At 34.5% G+C, this 14,736-nt stretch overlaps 1 protein-coding gene across 1 annotated transcript in view; it reads left to right on the top strand.

Moving 5' to 3' along the window:
* Window positions 1-395: 395 nt before the first annotated feature.
* LOC148302449 (mitochondrial coenzyme A transporter SLC25A16-like) overlaps window positions 396-14,736 on the top strand; it is a 36,376-nt gene continuing 22,035 nt past the window's right edge. The window contains exons 1-2 of the mRNA XM_088271609.1: window positions 396-984; window positions 12,573-12,799. Coding sequence (XP_088127735.1) covers window positions 921-984; window positions 12,573-12,799 — 291 coding nt within the window. The 5' untranslated portion in view covers window positions 396-920. The remainder of the gene's footprint in view (window positions 985-12,572; window positions 12,800-14,736) is intronic.

Below are 14,736 nucleotides of genomic sequence, written 5' to 3'. Positions count from 1 at the left end.
TTAAATTACGAACGTTAACGCCATCTTCTGTTAAATTTTGTATTCATTTAATAGTTTGAAGAAAAAATTTCACAACTGTTACCATTTTCATCGAGAGATGCCACTAATACACATTATATTGGACATTGTTATAAATCACATTTTAATTTTTCTTTTTAGTGATAGCCAAAAGGATTTCTTAGAATGAAACGAAAATGTTGGAAATTGATTTAAACAAACTTCAATGTAAATATTTTTGTAGTTAATTCATAAAAATGTGCTACTTGAGTTATTAGTCAAAGCCATATTGATTCTGAACGAGGTGCCGAAGCGGCCAAACAACATTTCTAAAGTCTTCTGTTTGAGCGGTTTGAATATGATACATTCTATTTAGACGTATTGTCGAATTTCGAATTAGTAAATATTTGACAGTTGCCGGGTTGGTCGTGTTTCTCTGTTAGTTTTGACATTTCAATAATTGAATCGATCGCGGTTCATTAAATAAAACCAGATTCAGACGAATCGTCACTTTCGAACCTCATTCATGAATATCTGGTGAAAGTGTCTGTCAGTTTACTCCGCGGTTTTCGCTCGACCAGTAAAAACATCTTCGTGGATCAGAGAGGTGGTAACGTGTTGGAGTGTTCAATGATGACCACGAAATATATTGGCCAGCGTCAGTCCATTGCTACTTCTATCGAAGCCTCTTGATTCTTGATTTTCACCCGAGTAGAACTTCAAACATCGGGGTCACGTAAAGAATGCGATTGTCAAAGTGTTCGAACTTGACATTCCGACATGTACATAATAAATACGCAATAAATTCGCTAAAAAATAGTACTGTCAACTTGTGATATTCGACACGTTCCGAACGACCGACTATTTATTTAATAGTGCAACGATAATCTGTGATATTAGTTCTACTTTTTGGATATTTTACAATGGCACTCAGTATGGAGAAGAAAAATGATATTCAGTTCATTTTGAAGTCATTACTCGCTGGAGGTACGTGTATTTATAACAGTAATTGTGTCGAATTAAACTTTTATTTCGCCACTGTATACAAAATCCATATTATTCATAAAAATTCCTAATGAAATACCTTCTTGTATTTTTTGTAATGTTTTTTATCCACGCTCTCAATTTTAGCTTATATTATAATATTTTATTGAATAAAAATGCATAATGATGCACAAATACATATCGCTCACTCCTTTCAACAACGTCAGATATCAAAACACTTGATTTTTCAGGAGATCGTTTTTAAAGTTTGAGAACATAATAAAATATATTAAAAATAAATATCAAGCCACTTATTCAACATTTTACTGTGCAACAGATCTTTTTAGGTAAAACCTGAAGGTTTAACCTCTATTTGAAAAATATTTAGTTTATTAAAAAAAAATTAAACAATACCTTTTCTTCAAAATGCAAAAACAACACTTTCTGTCCTGTAGGGGGTAAATATTAAGTTAAACATATGCCGCTTTTGCTGGGATGTAGTACATTTTCTGGGCATTCTTAAAACATGCACAACTAAAAATTGACGATTTTTGATTTATGACGTTGTTGAAAGGAGTGAGCAATATTTGAATTGGATTAACCTTCAATACGTCAGCAGGTTCTTAACTTATTATATTACTTTAAAAACTTTACTCATTAACTACAATAAAAACTTATTAAACTCGACGATCAATTGAAACTACCAACAGAACAAAAAAAAAATGAACAGCTAAAATTCAAATCAAAAATTTTGTTTCGAATTTCCACTCATGAATTACATAAATAAAATTATTTTAACTTTAAACATGAGTAAACCCACTGACGAGTAGGAAAAGGCTGTAAAACTTATATTATAAGCCGTGATAAGCGGCGTTGTATCAGCCTTAGCTAGATTTTAGATTCACCGTTAGGTAATTAAAAAATATATATAATTGAACACAAACTTTGTGATTTTCCATTTTATAATTAAAATGTAACTTTGTTATAAAATCACTATAAATATTTTATTATAACTTAATTATGTCTACCGGTTTCGAAGCTTATCGCTTCTTTATGAAGACTATTATAGCAATACGCTTATTGATAAAGAAGCGGTTTGCTTCGAAACCGGTAGACATTATAATTAAGTTATAATAAAATATTTATAGTGATTTTAAAATAAAGTTACATTTTAATTATAAAATGGAAATTCACAAAGTTAGGGCTTCAAATATAAATTATACTATTTATTAAATTACCTAACGGTGAATCTAATAATAATAATTACTTCATTACAGCCAAAATTTAAGCGTACGTAGGGTAGCTGGCACACCATTCTTTACACATACGACTAATTTATTCTTTATCATATGATTTTGTATGTAACATGTTGTATTTAAGTACGTATACAATAAACATTGTATACTTAAGCGTAGTACCGACACTTGAGGAAACTGCATTTTATATCATATATCGCTCACTCCTTTCAAGAACGTCATAAATCAAAAATCGTCAATTTTCAGTTGTGCATGTTTTCGGAATGACCAATGAAAAAATGGGAAGGAATGAAAATGTACTATATACCAGCAAAAGAGGCATATTTTTAACTTAATATTTACCCACTACAGGGCAGAAAATGTTGTTTTTGCATTTTGAAGAAAATGTATTGTTTAATTATTTTTTTAAATATATTAAATATTTTTCAAATGGAGAAAAAACCTTTAGGTTTTACCTAAAAAGATCTGTTGCATAGTAAAAAGTTCAATAAGTGGCTTGATATTTATATTGAATACAATATAAATTGAGCGATATGTTACTTATATAGTTTTGTCCACATTTATTTTATTTGACTAGTAACCGGTTTTCGTCGTCCACGACCAGTCTGATGCTGTCGGTAATGACGAAACGCGGAGAGAATAGAACACCACACCACTCTTTTCACTCTTATACACGCCGATTATTTCGACTCCTAACCTAACCGCTTTCAAGTATTTGACATACATGATCGTTGTATATGTCATATTATTACATTTTTATTCAGAAATGTCTATAAATGAAGCCTTAAGACGTCTACCAAAGTCATTGTTTTCAGCTTTAAACTCGGTGAAAACGATTAAGTAAGAAAATAATATAAATCTTTCTAGATAAGATAACGGCGTAGACATGACACGTGACTTGACCTGTATTTAGAAGTCAATCGAACGATTTTTTAACAATGGAACCTCGAGTTACGAACGCTTCTGGTTACGACTGCGACAAAAATATCAGAGACGAAAAACTTAGACAGAACAGCATCCTAATAAGTGGCAAAAGACGGTAAAAAAAACGTAAACAATAAAAAAAGCTGAAGAGAGAAAATATTTTTTAAGTTAGTTGATTTGAAAAAATGTGTGAAGTGGCCTGAGGTGCTGCAACGTTTCGTGAAAAATATTTATTTGAACAACTTTTTCGTCGATTCCTATATCATATTTATTGATAATCCAATGTCGTATTAAATGATTCTTAAAGAAGATAACAGATCTTGATCTAGTTCTCCTGGATCTTTCTTCTTAAAATGATCCTTAAATAAGAATGATCAAGAAAAGAAATAACCTGATTGGGCATTTCAAAAACTGATCAGCTTCAAGCTTCTAATGTTTTTTGTGGGATTTCCACCATAAAACATTGTTACGGTTTAATTTTCTGCTTCTGAAACGGATTTATCCATTTTGTATTATTTATCATGCAAAAACTTGATTCGGGAAAAACCAACAGATTTCCGGATCGAATTGCGTTCGTAACTCGAGGTTCACTTATATTAAGGTAAGCTAGATATTACTTAGTAAGGTAGGGTAGGTACTGGGTGCGTTTTTATATTTCACGCGGGTACTTTAGGATAGGCACTGCTTTTCTGCCTTTATGGAATGCATGTCCTTGGTACCTACTAAATATCATACCTATGTACTCTGGTTTTACCCCATGACTAGAATCCCTCAATAAATCACATTTTTATTAAAATAATAATAATTCTTTATTCCAGCTTGATCAAGTGGTGGGTTCAATACTTAGTCAGCCATATTTGTTTTACAACATTTTATACAATGAAATAAAAATAAAAAATAATAATAATAAAACCCTTATCCGCACCCCAATGGTGCAAAGGGCACTGCGTCATATTAAACGCAGTGTTATCTTGATCGTTTACACATGAAGGAAAGGTGATCAGCCCTCCGCTTCAGGTACCAGTCCAGGGTAATATTGAATAAACATGACAGTGAAAAAATCACTCATATTTATTTTACCCCCCTTGGGAATCGAACCCGGGACCTCCAGAACGGTAGCCGAGCGTGCTGACCATTACACTACGGAGGCGGACAATACAATGAAATTAAAAATAATAGACAAATAAGAAAGTGAAAGGAAAAAAAATAGATAAATTTGGAGAGATGCAGATGAACATTAGCTCGCTGGCTGGACATGCGGCAGCACTGTGCTCCAGTGCCGCCACATATCCAGCCCCCATCTGTTCTCCACAAGCCGCTTTATGATGAGGTTGGAGCTCTTCATCAGCCTCTCCCGGAAGCCTGCCACTCGGTGCCTTAACAGGCCATCCCAATGTGGTAGGCGTGCTGTGGCAAACATACCACTCGCGCTGCAGTATGAAATATTGCAATATTTTCCTTATTGGATGTTCTATCCTCATCTCTACACATACTTACCCTTATACGTATGTATATTTTTATTAATATTTATTATTAATATTAATACTTCTTGAGTATTTACCTTGATAATATGTTGGTGCTAAATAAAAAAATAATACAAAAATAACTAGCACTTGCAAAAATCTGCCAGCGTCCGCATAAACTTTGATTTTCCTTATATGATATTATTTCCGTTAGGTATAAGTTATTTTTAAATAGTCTGCATATGATATTTCCTACGTATCTTTCACTCGAATGTGCGGCAAAACGATGTATGATAGATGTTCGAATGGTGATATATAAGGAAAGAATGCAAGGCTGAGATTAGCATTATCGATCAAATTCATTGCGGACACATGACAGAACATCGATGGATCATTTTCAGACGGGAGGAATATCTAATTTAACATACTCCACTTATAAAGGATTGTATTAGACTCGTGCTGTTTTATAACAGGCGATTTAATCAATATTTTCATTCATCATTTTATTTTGGAAAATTTGCTTTCGTTAATACGTTATTTTCGTAAGTTGGTAATGAATTACGTCACAGAAACAATGGAATTCTTTTTAATTTTGGTAACATTGCAAAATTATTGGCGACTCTATTTGTTGATGTTTATGGTCCACCCTCCCACCCCCCCTCCCTCATATTTGTATAACACAAATGGTAGTGTAGTGGTAAACAAACAATCCACACTACTCCTATTATATCGCTCACTCCTTTCAACAATGTCATATATAAAAAAAAAACTTGATTTTTCAGGAGATCGTTTTTAAAGTGTAAAAATATAATGCAGTGTATTAAAAATAAATATCAAGCCACTTATTATTTTTTTTTACCATATAACAGATCTTTTTAGGTAAAACCTGAAGGTTTTTCTCTCCATTTGGAAAATATTTAGTATATTTAAAAAAAATAATTAAACGATACCTTTTCTTCAAAATGCAAAAACAACACTTTCTGCCCTGTAGCGGGTAAATATTAAGTTTAAAATATGCCGCTTTTGCTGGGTTATAGTACATTTTCTGGGCATTCCGGAAACACGAACAACTGAAAATTGTCGATTTTTGATATAAGACGTTGTTGAAACGTGAGCGATATATATATATATATATATATATATATATATATATATATATATATATATATATATATATATATATATATATATATATAACGTGGTAATATTATCCTTCGTAAATTGGGTGTAAATAATATGTAAAGTGGGTGTATAATAATAAAAAAACAATGTGTTGCTTTGTAATTAAAGTTTATTCTTAATTTATCTTTATAATATTTTTCTATCTATCTATCTGATTCTGACAGTTCAGAATATTGTATTTTTTCTATCTGATGTCTTTCGTTTTATTCAGTGCGACGCATGCGACATCTGGTGGTAGAACTGTTTTATGTAGGTACTATTTGTAAGTACTTAATGTGTGTGTCCTTTTCTCTCTTTCCTTATCGTCTCTTCGGTATTCACTTTCTGTTTCCGTTGCGATGTGCTCCATGCTCATTCGGCGGCAACTTAAGAAATCTCACGCGAGCATCGCTCAACCTGTGTACTTTTTCCATATCTACATAATACATATAAACCTACTTACCCAGCTGCACACTTTCCGTTGGGAATTTTCACATAATTGCATCCGGATTTGTAGTACAATAACATTTTTTTATTAAAGCGCAAAATGTGTGCGTGTATGTGTGAGCGAGTGGCCGGTCGCTGTGGCTCATTCTGATCGAATCGATAAGAAAGAAAAGAGAAAGCATACATTTCTGAAACCTTTTAAAGGATACCTCAAGGTCTCTAGGAATGTTGTGCTCTTCATTTTTTTGGAACTGATATACAGGTTTCTCACTTCGAATTTGACGTTTTGCAAACCAAATTGTATGCCTTTTTTATATACAAAATTAGTAATACATACGTAAACCGTCAGTGTAAATACCTGCCTACATCCTTTATTCTTAAGACCAGTTAGACGTCAAGTTGACGAGCCTGCGCGGCGCGCTGTCATAGTCTGTGCGCGCGATGTGTATAGAAGTTTTCAGACAAGATTTTCAACACTCCTTTGAATCATAGAGTACTCCTTTGAATAAATTTACAAAAATTCAATCATTTTTTTATAAAATAGAATCTAATGTCCAATTTGATCTGTAAAGCGTCCAATTCGGTTTGTAAAACGTTCAATTGAGAAACGTGTGCAATAGTTCCAAAAATTGAGGAGCACAGCAATCCAAGAGATTTTTAAAAATCCTTTAAAAAGGTTTATCACAAATGTATACTTTCTCTTTTCTTTCTTGTCCATTTAACCAAAATGAGCCACAGCAAAGCGTACAGCTATTGGCCATTTACTCACACACACACACACCCGTCCAATTTGAAGTGAAAAGCCTGATACGAGTATATCATATAATTCGCACGTCGTTTTACGTGTGAGATTTTTCTTTTGGTTTTTTTTTTCTCATTTTAATATACCTATTACGTATTTAAACCAAACTGTAAACAGTATTCTAATGAGCTTATCTTGTTAGTACAAAGTTCGACATCATATGTGTTAAAGTTCATTATAAAACACTGTTTTCGCACATTAGTAAAGAAAAATATATATATAGCGCGAGAGGAATTTGATTCGAAAATACGAGTATTTTAGATTACTTCCAAAGAATCAAATTAGTGGTATTGTACGAGTATTTTAAAAGTAAAGTTGACGACTTTACTCTGAAAGTTTTCAGAAATATTGTCAACTTTCAGAGTAAAGTCGCCACGAATATGCAAGTACATATATTTATAGTCCCTACGATTGATTTCATGACCTCTTTTTATACTTTGTATAGCCACATCATGAGAAAAATCCATTTTGACTGGGCGGATAGTACCGAATTGCTTCTTCTTCTTCTTCTTCTTTTAGGACTAAGTCCTGTCATTCTCCGGTCCGCTCCTGGGAGGTGGAAGACCAGCTATACCTCCATCGTTTAGGTGGTCTTCCTGGGGGTCTGCTCCCGCTTATGCTGCTGTCCGCTGCTATCCTCACCACTCGATCCGAACTCGCGCTTTCTACATGATTTCTCCAGAAACGTCTTCTTTCTCTTCCCCACCGCACAACATCTTCAACATCGCACATTTTTCTTATTTAAGAGTTTTGCCGAACTTCATCGAACTTTACCGAATTGCAATGTTGCTAAATATTATTGCCAGACTTGTTCAGACGTCGACGGGTCGCGACGCGACTTCAGACATTAAAAAAACATAAACAATGACCTTACTGTTTTCGATTAGCGAAATTTTGACAGTATTTTATTTGTTTTTATCAGAATTACAATTGGCGTTCGTCTGACTTTTTTCGCGGAAAAAACGCTACTTATTTCGAACCCAAAGCGGAACAATGGACGCTTGCCAATGCTGCCTTCCGCATTGGACGGGCCCCCCCGCCGTGACATCACTGCTCGATGACGTCAACATTTACATCACAGCCCTCTTAGTCGACAAACAATTATATATAATAGTAAAACAATTTTTTTTTCTAAAACAAGTAGGCGATTGCGTATACAGTACCTGCTCGCTAATAGGGTATTATCACTCGGGAGGACTATCTAATTTCACGTACTCAACCTATAAAGGATTGTGTAAGACTCGTTTTGTGTTTATAACAGCCGATATAATCAATATTTTTATTCATCACATTTTCATAATTATCGTTTGCAAAATTCGCCTTCGTAAAAACGTTGTTTTCGTAAGTTGGTAACGAATGACGTCACAGAAACGAATCCACACTATTACAGCTCTATAAATTAGATACATAAAGGCCCTTAACACACCCGATGACGTAAAATTTGATAACTTGTAGCGGTGTCCGTTTTTCGTTTTATTAAAATATCCAAAGTTTAAACCTTCATATCTTCCTTACTTCTCTACAGATTTTAATAAGAATGTTACCGATAGTCTTGTGATTTTTCGCATTAATTTTTTAGCCAATAATATAACAGATCATGATAATAATCTATTCAATCGATTGCTTTCTGTATTAGAATATTAGCATGTAAGGTACAGTTGGATATTATGTATGATGGAAGAGTACACGTTAAACTGTCTTGCTTACATCATATGATGGGTTTTAACTCTTACCACTCTGTAGGCCAGACATTCCGGCCCGTATGATTCTAGTAGGCAGCTCCGTGGGCCACAATGTCTGGCCCGGCGCAGGTATAACTTTAATCACTGATTTCTCTATCATCCAAGTATATTCTACGGAAAAATATTTCAGATAAATACAGTTAATCTTAATTAACATGGTCATACGAATTGCCAGACAGAGTGTCCCAAAATTAGGGAACCAAAATATTTATTTCAATGGTAGAAAAACGACGCATTTTTTGATCAGAGTAGCTGATCAGTTATGAGAAAAAATGGTCAGAGTGGAAAGGGTTAAAACGATAATGATGCAACGTTAATGGAGCTCTCAGATATGATAATAGATTATGAAAAGAAAGCGGTTAGACCACTGATAGTGCAGATGAAACAGTACACCAAAAAAACTATTAGAGGTCAGAATTGAAGAATGGAATGAGTAACCATCGCTTTAATAGTGCGGTCAGTGACTGGAGTTATTCAGTCATTATTACACATTCGAAAAATAATGATATAAAGAATTTCTTCAAGCTTGATATCTTAATAGCGAACTTTACTCGTAGATTATCTGGAGCGTCCACAAAATCATAGAGTGGAACCTCTCATAACGAGTAATTCGCATAACGATAAAAAAAAATGAAAAAACTGCTTTTACGCTCCCTTTCGCTTTGCTTTACGCTCGCTTTTATTGCTCCCTTAACGAGCGATATTTCGCATAACGAGTAACAGAGGAAGGGCAAGTCCCTTTTTCACGACATTTACTTGTGAACCGGGACTTTTTTTAATGATAATGCTGTCACACATTTTTTATTAAATATAGTTACATTTTTTAAAAACATATTCTGTACATTTATACATATGACAATCTTATATTTTTAGTTTCGCTGTGCCTCTCCAAAAAAGAGACGGAGCTCTTGTGCTTGGAGAGGGACAAGGTTTATTGTTTTATTTGATTAATGGTATACTTAATAGTCTTTTTCTTTTCTTTTTTATATTTTTTTACGATTTGCATGTAATGGGCATAATTTTTTTTCTTAAGTGTTATATTTATTATTTAATCATGTCTGATATAAATTTGGGTTGGCATCTCTAAATGTGTGTTAAACAGGGATGCGTAATGTCACCGTGGCTGTGGATTGGAACTGAGTGAAAGAAACGAATGGTTTAAATCTTGGAGTTAAAATGAGCGATTTAAATACCACAAAGTGCGTGCCGAAACAAAAAATAACATACAATGTACGTATTTTCACAATAGAAATGTTTTATTATGTTCTGACGTCCATAAGTAATATGGAAATAACATATTATCATGTCGAAGTAAGAACGTGTAATATATTCTCACGAATGGCAAGCCGCGCGATGGCTTCACCTGTAAACAAGAAATAATACCTGTACACAATTTTCTAACGATAATGTTTTTATTTTATAAACTTCAGAAAGGCTTACAACGGCTGAGCAAATACAAACTGAATTCTGCGTTCCAAATTATGTTAAATTATACGCAAATCGATACATAATTAGCTAGAAAACACTTTCAAGGAAAATAAATGTAGTACTTCATATTGTATGTGAGCATATACATATGTACTTGTATGTATACTTAGTAAATCAACAAATTATTAAGGGCGCACTCTCAAATATACAATTCAGTACGCAACCGGGTTCGCGAGAAGCCACAAGTGTTGTCTGTGCATATTTTTTTAGAATAAATATTTTTTTTAAATATTATCTTTTTTTAACTCCATATCTTTCAATAACTGTTTTCTTTTTTAATCATGCATTTATTACGACGAAAAACTTAATTTTTCAATACATAATGGTATTTTTTTAAATACACACATATGTATATTTTTTTTTAATTATAGATTTTCAAAACGTTCTCCTTTCAATAACTTTAATTTTCAAAACCAAAAAAAAAAAAATTTGATACAAAAGGTAAAAGCAAAAAATTCGATTTCGTCAAATTTTGCCTAGGTTTAAAGAAAATGTAGTTGGGAGTTATCGTATATTGGGCATTAATTGGCTATTTTTTTAAACTTATTGAAATGGATGTAATTGTTAGACATCTACTACAATTTTTCCCCCATTTTAGCTACACTTATCTTTTTGGAGAGGTCACTCTCTCGCTATATGGACTCGTGAGGAGAGCTGATTCATCGCAATTTCACATATCGCTCACTCCTTTCAAGAACGTCATAAATCAAAAATCGTCAATTTTCAGTTGTGCATGTTTTCGGAATGCCCATAAAATGAACTATATCCCAGCAAAAGAGGCATATTTTAAACTTAATATTTACCCGCTACAGGGCAGAAAGTGTTGTTTTTGCATTTTGAAGAAAAGGTATTGTTTAATTATTTTTTTAAATTTACAATTTTTTTTTAAATGGAGAAAAAACCTTCAGGTTTTACCTAAAAAGATCTGTTGCATAGTAAAAAGTTCAGTAAGTGGCTTGATATTTATCTTAAATACATTGTATTATATTTTTAAATTTTAAAAACGTTCTCCTGAAAAATCAAGTTTTTTTATTATGACGTTCTTGAAAGGAGTGAGCGATATTATAAACTCGTAACTCACGTTGTTGACCAAATTATATAAATAGTCCTTGTAACATTTCTCCTGCCGGGTCGCGAAGGATATCAAATTACTTTGCCCTACTTACGCTTTACGAAGCAACACAAATCAGACAGTGGTTTTAACATTTTGACATCTCAACATAGAGGAAGAAAAATATGGAAGTCTGGATGACCAGCCAATGACAAAGTGATTTGAGTAGTCTGGTTGTCAATCATGGGTAGAATAGAATGGTTAATTTACAACATTTTCAATAATGGGTAGAATTGGTGAATGTTACACGTGTGTAAAGTGATCACTTAAACCAGCCTATGACGGTCGTCAGCCCTGTAAATGCCCAGACTTCCATAATCTTCTTCATCTTTGATGAGATGTCAAAAAATAGAATGGTTAATATTATACATCTATAAAGTGATCACCTATCCAGTCTATGACAGGTCATAAACCCTGTAAATACCCAAACATCCACATTCTTCTTCATCTATAATGAGATATTAATAGAGAGAGAGAGAGAGAGAGATTGTAGGCTTATGCGCCGATTGAATCGAAGGCATTTCATTTTTTCTGACATATTAACAGATATGAAGAAGAATATGGATGTCTTGGTATTTACAGGGCTTATGACCTGTCATGGGCTGGTTAAGTGATCACTTTACACAGTGCAACATTCACCAATTCTACCCATGATTGACAACCACACTACTCAAATTCTTGGAAGTTCTATATAAGTACATATGAACCAATTCAGAAACATTGTTCTCGAATCACTAGAACTTCACTAGAGACATCTATTGGTGAGATGTAAAATATTCTTATGTAAAACGTTCTTCTTCATCTTTGATGAGATGTCAAAAAATAATATGAAAATAACTCCTGTAATTAGAGATAATCCAGTTTTTGTGAACAAGTATTTGGACACACTCAAAATGTTGTAAAGTGGGTTTTTTGTTTACCATAGAAATTCAAATTCTAAGATATTTTATTTCGAGAAATAAAAATACTTTAATTAACTAATAAAAATACAAATTGATTTATGACTCAGTCATAAATATATGAGTCATAAATTAAACCCTGAAGAGGGCAACAGGTTGTTGCCGAAACTAGTTGGTTAATAAAAATGTGAGTGGATCAAAACGCAACGTATTTTTAATTCTCGGAATAATATATCAATATGATCCACAAAGTTAATGCTTTCAACATTCAAAACATCAAAAATATTTCTTCCTCCAGGCGTGGCCGGCATGTGCTCCAAGACGGCCGTCGCCCCTCTCGACCGGCTGAAGATCCTGCTGCAGGCGCACCAGCCGCGCTACAAGCAGCTGCGCGTGCCCCAGGGGCTGGCCGCCATCGTGAGGGACGAGTCCGTCCTGGCCCTGTACAAGGGCAACGGGGCGCAGATGGTGCGCATCTTTCCCTACGCCGCCACGCAGTTCACCTCCTTCGAGATCTACAAGAAGGTAACCAGCAAACCAACTTACTTACTCACTTCAGCCTTCTTCTTGTGTCCAGTATTGAACAAAGGCGTCCCTCTTGGACTTCCACAGTTGTCTGTTGGACGCGACTCTCTTCCAGTGCAGGCCCGCCACGTTCTTAATGTCATCGGACCATCTTGTCTGGGACCTACCCACGCTTCTGCATCCTGTTCTAGCCCTCCAGTCAAACACGGATATAAGTGCCACATGACCTACCCAGTTCCATTTTTGTACCATTCCATATATCATATATCGTTCCATTCTTTGAGCCACATCTGTTAATTTGGTCTTCCCTTATCCAAACATTCGTTTTTTGGTCCCTAAGGAATATGATTAGCGTCCTTCTCTCCGTTGCTCTTTGTGTCGCCCGAAGTTTATGTATGATTCGTTTTGTTATGGTAAATATCTCAACTCCATAGTTAGCACTGGGAGTACACACGCATCGAATGATTTCCTCTTCAGATGGATGGGTATGTTTGAGGATTTTAGGTAATTTGATAATTTACCGAATGGAGCTCATACTAAAGCTCCTCGCTTTTCCAGTTCCAGGGATAATTTCCTTCCCAGTTTGACGATGTGTGTTTTTGGGCTGAAGCATGGTCAAGATGTTGGGCAGGAGGCTTCTCTAAGCGATGGTCACTCCAAAGAGCAGTTTGTTGAACACTTTGTTATTGTGGATGGCCAAATGCAGATGGCGGGCGGTTATCCTAGTCTTCTTGTTGTCTCGGACAGCAAACATATTTATACCCATCTTCTCCTTGCTTACATTGATCGTGAACACCGCCATTTTCCTAAAATATTACCTAAAGTGCGCTGACATGAGTAGCTTATCACGATGTCATCCATTTTACATTTTATAGACGCATGAACGTGATGCTCGTGCCAACTGAAATTAATTATACGCTGATATATTTTATGTATATGAAGACCAAATGCCGCCTAATGCCTGCATCGCTCCTATTCTCTCTCTTATTATTCTTTCGGTATTTTTTCTCGTATTTTTACTGTCAATATGGGTGTTCTTTACTGCGATTATATCAGCCAGTAGGTGTCTCACAGAATCTGGTATCTGGCTGGATGAATAAAGAAATGAGTAAATGAAAAATAGAGAGACCACGTGCGGAACACGATCATATAAAAATGTCAGTCGAATAATCCGTAAGGGTAATTTGTAAGCGGTATAATGCAACTAAACAATATGTCAACAGCATAAAACGTATTGTTCGTTGGAAAAAAACATCGTGGTTCAAGGCTGATGTCATCTCTCGCTGCTCTTCACAGGTAGCCAGTAGAAAGTTACTGTGTTTGAAAATGTAATGTTTACAGATGATTTGTTAACGAGTCGTTATGTCTATATATAGAGAAGACAAAAGGTGTGGTTGGTATACCTGTGTAAAGCTGTGGACAGACTGCATTACTAACTAAGAAAACTGACCAAATCAATGCGACGTCGAAAATATAGCAAAGCATATTGCTGTTTGAAAGAATTACGTTTTATTTGCGATTTCCACTTCAAACTTTGTCCGCAATATTTAATTTTGCGAAACGTGTCCAATATCTAAAATTACTATAGATAGGTGCGTCAAAGAAATTCATTGCAGCTTTTACGAGCTGGACCTTAGACTGCAAGAGCGGATATTTGGCAAATACCAACATCCCATTTTCACTCTCTTATTATGTACTTTAAGCGAACTTGCGTCATCTTGCGACTTGTCTTGTGATATTTTAGGACTTAAGACGCACGTTAAGTATAATCCCTCAGAATCTAAAAGAAGTGTCTAATGTTTTACCACATGAAACGCAACATATTTTCACTCTCGTAATGACTTTTGGAGGCAAATAATAGTATAAATTTTCAAGATAAAGGCTGCGATTATTGCGGCGTAAATGCTTGGCCGGTTCAATCAATACTAGACTGACGT

The sequence above is a fragment of the Brachycentrus maculatus genome, unplaced genomic scaffold (assembly GCF_059751285.1).
Source record: "Brachycentrus maculatus isolate JH-2025_06_01 unplaced genomic scaffold, ASM5975128v1 h1tg000452l, whole genome shotgun sequence".
NCBI lineage: Eukaryota > Metazoa > Arthropoda > Insecta > Trichoptera > Brachycentridae > Brachycentrus > Brachycentrus maculatus.
Note: the sequence above shows the minus strand (reverse complement) of the source record. Positions and strands in the feature narration are given on the sequence as shown.